Source organism: Carassius carassius, chromosome 27, assembly GCF_963082965.1.
Source record: "Carassius carassius chromosome 27, fCarCar2.1, whole genome shotgun sequence".
Classification (NCBI taxonomy): Eukaryota; Metazoa; Chordata; class Actinopteri; order Cypriniformes; family Cyprinidae; genus Carassius; species Carassius carassius.
The window spans coordinates 5,353,958-5,368,912 of NC_081781.1; the positions used below are offsets into that span (position 1 = coordinate 5,353,958).

At 35.6% G+C, this 14,955-nt stretch overlaps 2 protein-coding genes across 2 annotated transcripts in view; both read left to right on the forward strand.

Moving 5' to 3' along the window:
• Positions 1–14,955, forward strand: part of LOC132106525 (dehydrodolichyl diphosphate synthase complex subunit nus1) — a 314,847-nt gene that overhangs the window by 12,172 nt on the left and 287,720 nt on the right. The window lies entirely within an intron of this gene.
• Positions 2,411–14,955, forward strand: part of LOC132106520 (solute carrier family 35 member F1-like) — a 77,689-nt gene continuing 65,144 nt past the window's right edge. Inside the window, exon 1 of the mRNA XM_059512273.1 lies at positions 2,411–2,798. Coding sequence (XP_059368256.1) covers positions 2,689–2,798 — 110 coding nt within the window. The 5' untranslated portion in view covers positions 2,411–2,688. The remainder of the gene's footprint in view (positions 2,799–14,955) is intronic.

Here is a 14,955-nt window from a genome sequence, read left to right on the forward strand (position 1 = left end):
TAGTTGAGCAGTACAGTATCTAAATGAATCTCAAGACTTGCAGATCTTTGGTCCCTTGGTTTTACTATCTTTTTTAAATCTGGAAAATCAAACAAAGCAAAACCAACCACCAAAACTTCCTTGTGCGTGATGCAAGCTTTCTGATAGTAGATTAAGAACTTATCTGTGTCTGTCTGAATGACCTTTAGTGTTTGAAATATGGAGCTTTTGTTAAAAACCCTTTGTTCTTTTCATTGTACGTGCTTCCAATAAAGCACAGGTCCTCGTGGACCTTCAGTCAGTCAGAGAAGGGCATCGACCGTGGCTCTAGGTGATCCACCCCCCGTGGCTAATAAGATAAATATTGCAGCCACACGCTAACACCTTGAATAGAAAAAAATCAATTGATCACCGGAGCACATTGAACTGAGGTGCTTAGAAAGAATCATTCAGACCTGCCTACAAAAATAACATCTCGTAGTGGATTAGCCAAAGTCTAAATTATCATTAGGTTGTTTCAGGGAACACACAACAGTCGGGATGCATTAGCAGACACATAAATCCACTCAAGGACCTGCTTTATGAGCTCTGCAGTTCCCTTGTTTTTATGGATTTGAATTTGTGCCTATTTATAGTACAGACATTGTCAGGGCGTTCTCTTGTAATAGGGTGTTTGTCTCCTGCCGCTTGACAAAGCAGTCATGTTGCAGACATGGGCCCTCAGCAAAGGAAAAAGAAACCGATTGTAAGATATTGGCAGCCTCCTTCGTCAACATTCAGCAGATCAACATCCATTAAAGTGGTGCTGTACTTCTCTAACACGAGAATTCCCACTGGGTTATGGTTGCACCTGCTGTCTGTAGAGTCCCTCTGAACGAGTGTGTGACCTCTCTCTGTGCTTCAGCCACAAAGAATACACTCTATGCTGCGGTTTCACACACATGCAATATGAGAGCCAATCCTGTTCAGCATGCTGGCCACTGGTTTCCATGACAACTAAGGGGTGATGGGTGGTCAAAGCCTGTGTGAAAACAGTACTTTCTCAACGTAAACACCAGATGATACTGAACGGACTAATCTATCATTACATAAAGCGGATGTTGATTTCAAAGCAAATTAAGACAGAGAGCTTGAAACGTGACTCACTTGTTGTACAGTTCTAAGCGCACCCATAAAACAGGAAGATGTGCTGCAAGGAAATGAAATCTATGTATTGATTTCAGACCGAAGCTTCCACAACTGTTGGGCTTTTGGCACACTAACAAGCATAGGCTAAGATGTTCAGCCCCCTTAGGAATGAGTAACTGATCGTGGGCTTTGTGTTTTGACATCTCGCTGCACAGGGAATTGAAATACCTGCAGTGTTTCCTTATGGAAAGATTACATCCTCTGAAGACAAAGCTAGAGAATGCATTTAGTTGCCTTTTGCTATGTTTTTGTTTCATTGCTTCTTTTTTCTCTAGAAAAATATGCATTTACTTATTTGCTTGCAAAAGAATCCAGTATGTGCTTCATTTTCGTTCTCTCTCTAAACAAAGAGCAAACTGTATTTGTCCATTTGTAGTGATTGTGTAGCTGCAGATTTTTTCCTATTTTTTATTTTCTTTTTCTCTCTTTTCAGTATTGTCTAATGTATTGCTGTATTTATAATTATTCATTATTGTAATTATTTATATATGTATTTAAATATACATATATTTCATTTATACTGATGCAATCATATTCATTAGTATGTTTTGTTAAATACTTTAGTCTGATCTTATCTTGATGTCTCTGTTAAAATGCTAAAAAAGTTGATTTTTTTAAAATGTAAAAACAATAATTTTAAATTAAATAATAAAAATTGTAATTTAAATTAAATAATTAACTGTAATTTGTTCCTGTACACACATTAAAAAATCTGAAATTAAAACCCATAATAAAATTAAACATTAAAAACAATTATTAGCCAATGTATTAAGTCAATGTATTTTTAATGAGATATCAAATGAAAGATTTCTGGGGAAATGATATTTATACATTTTATATATTTGATATTTTATAGATTTTATTATTTATATTTTATATTGTGTATAATTTTACATTTATTTATTAATGTACTTTTTAATATTATTTTCCCCATAATATTACAGAACTTATTTTTATTTAATCAGATGACATTTATTTATTTGTTAATTATTTAATTTATATTTACAATACAATTATATTTAGTAAATGTGCTTACATTTATATTTTACAGAATTTTATTATATTTACTAGATATGATTACCTTTATTTAATATAGTACGTATTATTATATTAAGCAAATGTGCTTGCATTTCTTCATACAGCTTTTTATTTTGAAATCCTTCTCATTGGTTGACGCGTACCGTCGGAAACAGTGGCCTCTAGCGGTCAGACTGTCTATTACACTCAAAAGCGCACCGCCCCCCAATATTCACGGCAGTCCTGCTCCGGCGTTCAGAAAATGCGCACCGAAACACCGGGGAAACAAACAGGGGAACAGGTGCAACATCGTGCATGAATCTGTAACATCCAGCGACTTCTAGGAGCCTCCAGCATCCCTCCTCCTCCAGCACTTACTGGAGATACATACACCTGTTTGTTTATTCTCACCTGCAATATGGAGAGCTGGAGCTGTTCGGAATAACCAAAGCCTTAGGAATGATCACTGCTTACTGATTGACCGCTTAGTTTACAGCTTCAGAAATGATGCCCGAGCACCAGAACCATGTTGTCACCACTATTGAGACCATTCCATCAGAGACGGTCACTGCATCCCCATCGCTGGTTCTGAGGATGAAGAAAGTGTTTAACAGGTAAGAGAAACTACTGGAAATACCCTGCCAGAATGTGTTTGGATAGGCACATTTATTAAGATGTTTATTTAGCATTTGCACCTGGTTTGCTCACCCATGCTTACAACATCAGAGTAGACTGAAGCAATCTGTTCTCATGCACACACTAGAGTTCCCAATAGTGCATCCAGATGTGATGGTTGTAATGGCTGTTCCAAACTAGATTTCTATTTTTATCTATAGAGAGGTGAAGCAAGTACTGTTTTTATATTCATGAGCCATGTGCAGGTTTCTTTCTTCTTTCTTCTTTCGTACTATTCATTTGGAAAGAGATTTTGGAAATATTAATGTTCTAATGTCAGCTACTTTCAGTCATTATTTAAATGGATTCCTGCAAAACATCCCTAACATGTTGTTCCACGGTCTGCATGCTTTCAGTGAGCATCACCGATTGTCTTTTTGTAAAAGTCATGATTAACTTTATCACGGCGACTGAAAGGTCTTGTGGAGAAATGCACACTTTGTCTCTTTTGTCTTGTGATGTGTGTGTCCATAAATCACAAGTGTGCTGGCACCAGAGGAATTTTCTCTTGAGCTCCTGTTCAAGTCACAGAAATCCTGTTGTGTGCAGTTTGGTCCAATAAAACTGCATTCTGAGCAACTCGGGCTGAAATCTACTCTTGATCAGGCTCTAAGGTGGCCAGATTTTAGTTTAGTTTGGGTGGGAGTCAGTTTCAGAAATGAACTTCACTCTTAAGATAGATTATAAGTAGCTTTTTGGCCTTTATAAATCCATATATTTTTAGTGTTTACAGGTCAAATGTTTGACTTTTGCATCAAAAGCCATCATATTAGCACAATATTTGCATTAAAGACTGAAATGATGGCTACGGGCAAACACAGCGAAAAAAAAACTGTTAGTAAGAAATTAAAAGCAACACACTGAATTAAACGTGAGTTTTTCAGGTGGAGAGTCTGAAAGTAAGTAGTCTTTAATTACAACTTCAAACATTTTTTTAGTCCGTGTACTGCAGTCACTGAATCCATTACTAATTGAATCTAGAAAAGAATATAAATAGGAGTTGAAAATGAGAGAGAGATTTTTTCAGAGTTTAATTATGTATGTTGTTTGTTAGATAAAGGATAGAAAGCATTTTCCTCTCATATTTTAAATTGCAAAACATTTTTTTTTTTGTCTCAAGCCTTTGTTGATTTTTGAACGTAATTGGGATGTTCTGAATTTAAATGCACCAGAAGCGTTCTTCTGACTTGTTGGAGTAGTTTTGTTCTGGTAATTTGTTTGTCTGTGTGTGGAAGGGAGGGTTTAGCTGCTCCAGTTGTGTGTGTGGTTATGCTGAGAGGATGACAGCTGGTAGTCCAGGGTCAGATCATGAGTCAGGCTGCCCAATCTTTCTCTCTCTTTGCCATCTGCTGGTCCTTTTTATCCCCGCCACTTGCCTTTATCTCCCAGAACAATGTCCCAGGAGGTGGAATCTGTGCAGGGGCAGATCGGGTTGCATGCTGGGTGCTTCAGTGCCCATTGTGAACCTGCCAAAAGTAAAATCTGTTAAGGGTGAAAGTGAGGCCTGTTCTTACTGAGGAATCTTTTAACCAGCAGGATGCCACTGCATAGAAATGAACATTTTTATTGCCGCATCACTATTTCTAACTCATCTCACAAAGTTCGTGCTTCAGGTCAAATCAAGCGGGCATATAAAGTATATTGAAACCAAAATATGATATTAAGACCTGGGGGTGGGATCTTTCAACTAACTTTAAAATGCAGTCAATAGAGGGTGAGTTTCTGGATCCTGGCAGTTTTTGACTATTCACATATATTCTTTATGATACACTTGATATATTATAGGATACACCTACATAATGTGCTTGTTTCATTATTTGTGTTTCTATAATCAGATAGCATCATGAGCTTGGTCTGATCCATCATGCTTAATGTTCTCTATGTCTGTCCTCCTCCCCAAAGCCTGGTAATTGAAACGCTTGTTTGGATGAAGAAGGTCAAACTTATTTATGGGATTTGATGTCATATTGTATTTGTGGTTGCTTAAAGCAATGCAATATAAAGCTTAATTAGAGGAAAGATTCAGATTGCATTAATAACCCTCAAGGTTGTTTTGCCCTGGATGATTTTCTTCCATTTAGATAGTAACCACTTAAAGGAGTAGCTCACTCAAAAAGTAAAATGTCTATAATGTTGTTCGAAACCTTTGTGCTTTTTGGAGCTAGAGAGCATCTGCATTGCATTGCAAGAGCAGCGTATTGACTTTACAAAAATGTTTAATTCATGCCAAAAAACTAAACAAAAACAAAAGAGCATTGGGTTTGGGACAAAACGAGGGTGAGTAAATAATGACAAAAAAAATAATCTCTTTTTTTTGTGCAGTAAACTATCCTTTTAAACTTTTATATACCAAGGGTAAACCTGCCACGTTTCTGCTTCTCTCAGTGTGCAATGGGGTTGTGGAAACAATGTGACATAATAAGATATAAAATATGCAAAATCTAGTAATTCCCCATGGCATGTTAGTAGCAGCACAAAAGAGTTTGTCCTCCTTTACCTTCGGTACAGCTCTTTTCTGTCCTCACCTCATGGGGAAAATGAGTTGACTGTGGAATATATGTGTACGTTAGTCTTCAGATCCTTTGTTTCAGTAATTAATATTGTGCCAGTCAGCGGCAAACTCAATGAAAATCATTTTTTTAGGGAAAGTGGTTTCTACAGCTAAGCTAAATCTAATCACGTTTCGTCTGTAGAAAAACCCTTGTGGTTCACATGGCACAGGAAGATTTGTTTAAGATTTCTTTCTTGCATTACAGCTAATAATGTTTGCAAATGGATAGGAGTTGTTTTAGCGGGAAATTGCTAATTTTTTCCAATGGATTGTATTTCTTTGAAATTGATCTACCCAGCCAGTTCTGTGGCATATGGAAGGGATGGGCTTCTTGGTAAAAAGATAGGCATAGTTCACCTGAAATTGAACATTCTGTCATCATTTAGTTGTTCCAAAAATTTTTAACAATAAATTAATTAAAAATGTTTTCATCAAATATCCACTTTGAAGCTGGCAAGTTCTTCTAGTCATATGCACTTGAGTTTTTCCACATTGTCAGAGTTGTTAAGACGTAATGTAATCCTCGAAGAAAGTGGCTCCTTTTCTTAGCAACCCAGGAGACAATGCATGGAATGTTCATGGCTCATTGAGGAGCGGGTGGGCTGATGTTATTGTTCTGGTGCACTCAAACCATTCACGTTGCAGCATGGACTTCCTGGGTCTAACAGCGCAACTTTGTTCTCATTTCCTGTGGCACCGTTACTGCTTGGCCGACAGCTGAAATCATGTTCAATGTTAAATGAAACGTGCCATTCATCCTTCTGAGGCTTGAAGGCGGAATCCTCTGAAAGGTGTTACAAAGTGTCTTTTTCATTTAGATCTTCATTCTAAGAAATGATTCTAAATTGTGATTAATCAGATCAGCTCCAACATTGAATTACAAACAAGTTGTCTATATTACACATTCTTTTATTACTGAGCTTTGAGAGAAAAGTCCTATATATAGGAATAGTGAATTTTTGCTTAAAGCCTAGAAGTCATTGATCCAGAATTTCTCCTTTCAGAATAACAGTGGAGCGGATCTGATGATTTCTGCTCCCAGAATGGCTATTCCGGGGCCTTGTGCCGCAGTGTAATTGGCTGTTTAATCATATGGCAGTAATCAGGTCAGAGGAACTCGCATGGCTTGACTTGGCAGGAGCTGTTAAAATTGAGTTAACATTCAGTCTCCGTTATGAAATTCTCCCGATAATGAGCCTCATAGTTTTGTTCGCAGCTTAATGCCCATTTATTGCTTTGTGGAACATTTATGAGCAATTTAATCTAGGCGTCTTAATCAGCTTTATTTCAGCTTAGCAGGACACTCTTTAACTCCTTCCGCTGTGCAGTTTAATGTATTTATTTCACTTTTTGGCGAGGATGATGATGTGAGCAGAATGATGTGCTGCATTCAAATGTATTTAGTATGACTATGCACTTATAATGATTATGTTTCCTGTTTGTGATCATTTACTTAACCTTATTGCAGATCTATATATTTTATTTTCCTCATTCCATTGAACACAAATGGCGAAATTTTGAATTGTGTAGTTTGTTATTCTTTTCCATGCTATTAAAATGAGGATTTAGGATGTCAAGCAATAACAGAGATGCAAAAGTATCATAAAAGTTCATATAACTCGTTCGATATATTGTGTGAACATAATATTTCTTAATTTATACTTTACTTCACAAAGCATTCCATGCATGCTATTGAATGACCAATATAGAAATATATGTATATGTATTAGTGCTGGGCAACAATTAATCGTGATTAATCGCATCCAAAATAAAAGTTTTTGTTTATATAATATATGTGTGTGTACTGTGTATATTTATTATGTATAAAAAAAAGAAAACCTTTTATTTTGGATGCAGTTAGTCACGATTAATTATTGCCTAGCACTAACTTTGCTCACCAGTTTGTTAGAAATACAGTAAAAATAAAATTATTGCTATTCAAAACTGTTTTCTATTGTAATATATTTTATGCAGTTAATTTCGTTGTTGCAAAGCTACATTTTTAGCAGCCATTACAACAGTATATATACACACATACGTGCAATATTATTCAAAATATATCTTTATTTCAAGACAAAAAGTTTATATTTCCATGTCTTACAGTGTCTTTAATTAAGTTCCATTAACATAACTATCATGAGGCTGTGCATACATATTTATGACTGGCTTTCTTTTTTCTTTGCTGTGTTCAAGGGTGGTCTAAGAATAATCAAATATCACACACTCCCATCATCAACCGAGGAGAGAGGAAAATGGCTGAAAATTTTGCCATTTCCAAACTCAGCAGTTGGTTTCTCCAGTAAATATTTTTGGAGCACTGGAGTTGTGTGTGTGTGTGTCAGCAATGAGTTTTGCCAGGCATGTAAACACCTCAGATCATTAATTCTTCTATTCTGATTGTGCTTAGAGGTGACAGTGAAATTGGCTTTTGACAATATGGACAAATTGATCATAATTAAAAAATAAAAAAAAGGAAAGAAAAATCCTTTCCTCTCAATTAATTGCCCCTCACAGCGTTGCAGCAAAGTCAAATATCATCATTCACTTGACGTCTGATTCTCTCCAGTGAAACGTGATTAATCGAGGTGAATTCAGGAGTGAAGCCTCGTGTGTCAATCTGCCGGTGAATGAAGGATGCCCAGGATTCAATTTGTCTCAGCATGTGCCACTGGGAAGCAGGTGCGTTGATAGGATGAAGAATCTTAGTGTGCTTCATCTTGAAATTTCCACTCATATTGCCCAACTCAAAAACAACGGCACGCTCCGTCACGTATGTTAATGGGACATATCATACGCTTTTGTAGCAGAACCTGAATTTATAATGTTACGCAAGGTTTCATGCTCCTCAAAACAAAGTTTTAGTTTAACATCTCCATTTTTACCCTCCTTCTGACTGTTTTTGCTACTTTCGTGTTAACCCTGTAAAGCCTGACATATGAAATAATGGTCAGATTTTTTTTTTGATCTTTTGAAATAAAACATAGTGTAACCTTCAGAACTGACAACTTCCTAAGACCATTTATTGAAATGGCACAGAATTCATTAACACATGTCACTGATGACCGTCAGGTGTGATCTCAGCTGTTTGTGTGGCACATTTCAGCACAGATTGTTGTATGAACTTGTTGAAATATACAGGTTTTGCTAAGAGAGACATCTTAAAGGCATAGTTCAGCCAAAAAAGAAAATTCTGTCAACATTTTCTTATCCTCAAGTTGTACCAAATGTTATATGACTTTTTTTTAAAGAATGATGGTAATCAAACATTTGCGGGTATCCATTGATTTGCATTGTACAGAAAAATAAGTCAGTGGAGACCATCAACTGTTTGGTTACCAACAATCTTCAAAATATCTTCTTTTGTGTTCAGTAGAAGATAGAAACTCATATACGTTTGGAATGATATATGGGTGAGTAAATGATGAAAACTTTCATTTTTGGGTGAAATCTCTTTAATGGTGCATAAGTAGAAAACCTGTTTGTTTAATTATAAGATCAGAGAAAGAGTGGAAAATGTTTTTTGGCACAACTAAATTGGACTAACATGATAAGCTGACTTCAGAGGAAAAATGAAAAACATGGCCTCTTTAATTTAATGAATATTCAGGAATTTATTTTAAAATATTGATTGACCTTTCTGCTTTATGCTAATATGTGTTGGTTCAGTGCAACATAACAGTTCAGTTTTTCTTGAAGCACAGATTTTCCTGTTTGTCTTGTTTTTTGTGTTTTTGTTGGATCACACTCTGCATCCCGAAAATTTCTTTTCATTCTCATGAAAACAGTTCTCCGGTCATTTCAAGCTGCCGAAGCAAAGCCTTAGAAACGGCACCTAAGAGATTAAAGAGAGAAGGAAAGACTCAGTGATTTATCATGTCTTAGGGGTTAATTAAAGGGCTAGACCATCCCCGTTTGTCTTGACACAAGGATTTCATGTTCATTTCCTTGTGCTGAAATGGATCACACTCTCCAATTCCTTTCCCCTAGTGTCCAATAAACAGATATTACGACAAAGGCATTTCAGTGCCATTAGTCAATATCCGCCACTGATAACATCTAAGTGTGTCAGATAACACACTGTCAATGCAATAAGGATCTGTAAAATCAAATTCAGAGTGTATACTGATACTCTAATGCACTAACGCCCACTTTTTGGGATATTGCATATCAAGGTGTTTCTTCAGATAAAGGCACTTTTGTGCTCTAGGGTTGATATTTATTTTAAATAGAATTTTTGTATCCTTGTTCCAGACTTTCATTCTGAAAAACAACTGGTGTAGAAACAGTTTTCACCAGTAAATTTTATGATAAAATAACAAGGAAACAGCAATTAATATAATAATATAATATATATAATAATATAATGTAATTATTATTTTTGTTTATTTATATAGCACATTTCATATACAATGGTAATTCAAAGTACTTTACATTAAACAATGAAAATAATAATAACAATAAAATCAAAGAGTAAAAAAAAAAGAAAGTAAAATGACTTAAAACAGTTAAGAATAAAAATATGAGGATAGAAAATATAGTGCAATTTAAAAAAAAAAGTGAAAATATTGTTATTATAATGTAATGTATTATAATGTAATTAGTCTTGGCAAGAAAATATATGGAGATATAGATCATTTTCAACATTGGAGATATGGTGGAAATGATATTTCAGAAAAATTACCTTTTGTGATGCATGTTTGTTCCCTCTTGTATGTTCACAATGTTGTTAGCTGACAAATTACATTAAAGGGTTAGTTCATCCGAGTATAAAAATTTGTCAATCTTCTACTCACCCTCGAAGCATCCTATGTGTATGTGACGTTCTTCTTTCAGAATAATCCAATTGAAGTTAAATAAAAAAAATTCTTCGCTCTTTCAAGCCTTTCAATGGGGAGCAGGTTTGTTGTCAACAGTTCAGAAGATGTGAAATAAAGTACGTGCATCTGTATTAAAACGTCATTCATACAGTTCCGGGGGTGAATAAAGGCCCCCTGTAGCAAATCCAATGCGTGCAGGCAAATGTCGTAGTTCGTCAACGCTGCGTGGTTAGCGATGAGTGCTGAGAGAAAACAAAACAAAAGCTGTTCACGAATTAGAAGCACAAAATGAGGATTTGTATAGAAAAACGTTGAAGGATTTCTGAATAAGCCAAGAGGAGACTGGTTTGCTCCTACATTTCGCAGAGGTGCGCATGCGTGACGCATATGTCTCCATCTTCCACCTGCATGTCTTCTGGTTCCCCATAGTCAGCACAAGTGAGAAAAAAAAGTGTTTATTTCATTTGAAATCTTTGACAATATTTAATATAACTCTGATTTGATTATTCTGAAAGAAGAAAGTCACATACATAGACCTACGATGCTTCGAGGGTGAATAGAACATGGACGAATTTACATTTTTGGGTGAACTAACCCTGTAATAAAAAAAACTTGAAAAGTATTTATTGGTATAGAGTTTCTTTTCTAAAAGTCTACAGGGCCAAAAGTGCCAATAGCTTGGATGAGACTAAAGATTTTATGCCAGACACATTTGAGTGTTTCTATCAGCTTTGAAAAAACCCTGCCAAGTTCAGCCTCCCAGGAAATTCTAAGGTCAGGATGTGTCCCTGAAGATGGCAGGAGTCCAATTTTCAGCCTTGTTCGACCATTTAGCTGTTTCTTCATGACTGCCAAGGAGTGATGTAAGGCAAGGAGCATCCGCACATAATCAAGGCATTGATCACACTGGGGCTGTTTGAACATTTTCTCCACACCTCCAGCGGCCATGCAGACTAAGGGCAAGTTTTACTAAACAGGGCAAATTAGACCTGGTATTGCATGACTCTTAGTTGGGGGTTCCACGTCGTCTTTTATTTCCTGAAGCAAATAAAAAATAACATGACTTGGCAAAAGATATTTTTGGACAATGTGCACAATTTATAAATCGAGAGAATTAATTAGTAAATTGTGCGCACGATTTAGCAAACTGAGGGAACAAAATAGTCATTGTATGCACGTTTTAGTACATCGTGGGAACTATTTAGTAAATCCTGCTCACGATTTATAAATGTTTTCTTGCATGTCATGTAGGGGGCCAGGTACTAAATAAATTAATATGTGTGGAAAAAATCCTCCCCCTTTTACCATGTGCTCTTTTCGGTGCCTCCTCCTAGCAATAATATTTTCAGCCATTTTAAGTGCAAAATAGTTTTAGACATGTTTTATTTGGGCATTAAATAATGGCAAAATGCCACTAACTTGACGAGTGCAAACGTTAGTAAATCTCGTTGCGTGATTCATACTCTCATTAATTTTGCATCTGAAAGGGAAACTCTTTGCAAATACATATTCAGTAAGGCCAAGCACAAAAATAACTGTCCACGCCTTTTCAGTGCTAATTTCAGTGCTAATTCTGACAGTTTTAGTTTAAAGCAAAAAAACGGTTTGCGCTGGAGCAAGCTGTTAGTAAAACTGGCCCCAGATGATCTAGGTGATCTATTGAATACTCTAGATTATTTGGATATGTTGCAAAATATATGGAACATTTTGTCCTAACAAGATGCAATGACGCACTGTGTTGTTTGTTTTGACATTCAGCCAAGTATGGTGACCCATACACAGAATTTGTGCTCTGCATTTAACCCATCCAAAGTGCACACGCACAGCCAGAGAAGTGAGCAGCCATTTCTGCTGAGGTGCCCAGGGATCATTTGGGGGTTCAGTGCCTTGCTCAATGGCACCTCAGTCGTGGTATTGCCGACCCGAGACTCAAACCTACAACCTCAGGGTTAGGAGTCAAACTCTTTAACCACTAGGCCACGACAATTGTGAGTGTGAGAAAGCTAAAATTGCTATGAATTTTTGATCAGTTGTGACCGCACTTTTTTTAATAGCATTTTTTGGGGGGCTGTTGCAATAGTATGCTAGTTTATCAATCTTTTTACACTATGTAGTACGCATATGGTGAACAAAATAAACATTTTCTGTATGCATGGAGTACTGTGGATGGAAGGATGGAATGTTGTGCATAATACACAGCAAAGAATAATACAACCCACAATGCAATACATGTAATCTTTCATTCCCAGTGTAATAAATGAACCAGAAAAAATTTAAACACCAACAGCTTCATTTTGACTCATTTGACAGCCAAAGATTTTAACATTTAACATAAAATGTATTTATAAATATAATAATTTTTGATTTTGCCAGTAGATAACCTAATTTTACAAAATATTATATTTAAATATTTTAATTTGTTATATAATATACTATTTAAATATATTTAGTATATTTACATGATATATATTTTATGATATACATATTTAATATTTGATATATTTAAAATATAATAATCTATAGATTTATTGTATTTCTGTAATATTATTCTATTTAAAAACAATATTAAAATATATTTAATATATTTATATTATAATATTTTTTTTATTATATTTCTATAATTGTGTGTATGTGTAATGTGTAATTGTGACATTCCATATTTTACTTTCAGTAGTTTTTAAAAAGTGGTTAAAAGTGGTTTGTTTTTAGGGTCAACTAGTTTTTATTAAATTACATGACTGTCTTCCAAGATAGAGAGCTAACATACAGTGGCGCCCCCAGAAAATGTTAACAGGGGTGGCCAAATGAGGCCACAGTCACTTTTGGGGTGGCACATTAAAATAAAGAAAAACAAAAATTAAGGGTTTGCAATATAGACAAAAAGTTATATCTGTGAGTTCTAGGATTTTATCGATAACGATAATTACACTATTTTGCTGAGTGTTATTGTGCTGATATCTTATTTTTAATTGTGCTGACACCTGATTTTTTTTTTTTTACCTTTACAACATTGTTTCTAAAAGTGTGCACCATATTTTAGGTCAAATACTTGCATTTGGGCTGTTACCTCACAAATGCAATCAGTATGAACAAAATTGATCTTTGCAATGCAGATAAAACAGAAGCTGCATCTGAAATGTTATTCAGATGTTTTTACACACTGTTTAATGCAGCTCCGTGGAACATGGAATACTTTAACCTGCAGTTACAAATGAATAAATAATGTTTTGATATTTTAAAGATAAAACATTGAAAACTGATGTTTGAAATTATAAAAAAAAAGAAAAGGTTCCATAAAATGTGAAATTAAAACCGCCAATAGGTGGCAGCGAATCACTGTTAATAAGTGAGTCATTGCGATTGAACCGAATCATTTAAACGGTTGATTCATTCAGGAACGAAACACTTTAATGTTGCTCAGAGACGCAAAACTGTGGCTGCAGCAGCTGTTGCACTTTTTTTCACTTCTTAAACTATTGTGAATTTACATTCTGCATTTAAATTAATAGTACCCACTGCAAATAATCCTAGGGGTGGCCAGAGTTTATACCACCCCTGGCCACCCCTTGGGGGCACCCCTGCTAACATACTGCACGTTTACCTTTGTAGCATTTGATAAATCGACACATTGCATACATCTCAAATATCATGTCATGCAATGAAAGGCCTGAGGAGCTTTACAATAAATTTACTGCTCTCTTTATGTCATTAGTCACATTTTACTCCGGATTCTTATGATTAAACCCTTCTGTTTAAATTCAACGGCCCTGAGAGTTTTCCCAAGATGCCTTTAGCATGCGCAGACACCTCTTAGCATGCACACTGAGCACTCCAGACTCTGCTAGCCACGTCCCAGCAGAGCAGCTAAGTTGGGCTAAGCAGAGCGGCCCGTGAACGTGGCTTCACTGATGAACAGGGATCTCGGGGCTGAACGAAAGGGTCGGATCATTGACTTGTGGGAACTCACTAGCCCACCTGGCAAACCTAAAACTACATTATTATTCTTCTGTGGCTTTTCTCCTTAGCCCTGATGCCTCTGATGGAACGGGTCCATATACTCCCATCACTGGTTAATGAGGTTTAGGCTTGACTAACTGGGTCAGGCTTCAGGAGCCACAGCTAAAGACCTTCATCTGCTCTCAGGAGTAAATGTGAAAGAGTCCCTCAAGGTATAGATTAAGAGAATAAGACTGAAGACTAGGAAGAGGGGAAAAAGAAAGAAGAGGAAAATTGGAGAGTAGAAAAAAAGTAGATGTTGGAAAAGGAAGATTTAAAAAAACATGAAATTATGCTATTTCCTGCAATTCACCTAGTCTGTTTACCAACCCTGTCTTTAAATGTAGTATCATATACTACACAAAAAAAGGTGTTTAAGAAATTTTCACTCAGAAATTGCTAGTAAATTTCGAAAATAATTACAAAGAAAAAAAAAAAAGACTGGAAAAAGTCCAACAGAAAGACTGAAACAGAATGAGAAAGACTGAAATTGTCTGAATTGTTAATTAAGAATTAAAAAAAAAAAAACCCGAAGAAAATAATATAATATAATCTCAATAATTAAGAAAAATAAAACAAATTAAGAAAAATAATTTTTAGGGTGTATGAGTAATGTTTATTCTTATGAAAAATGTCTTGGTTTACTAGACACTCTGATTAAAAGTACATGCTACCGGTAATTAATAAATGTAGTGTAAATTACTATCCATTGGCATTTGAATGGCTTTAAAA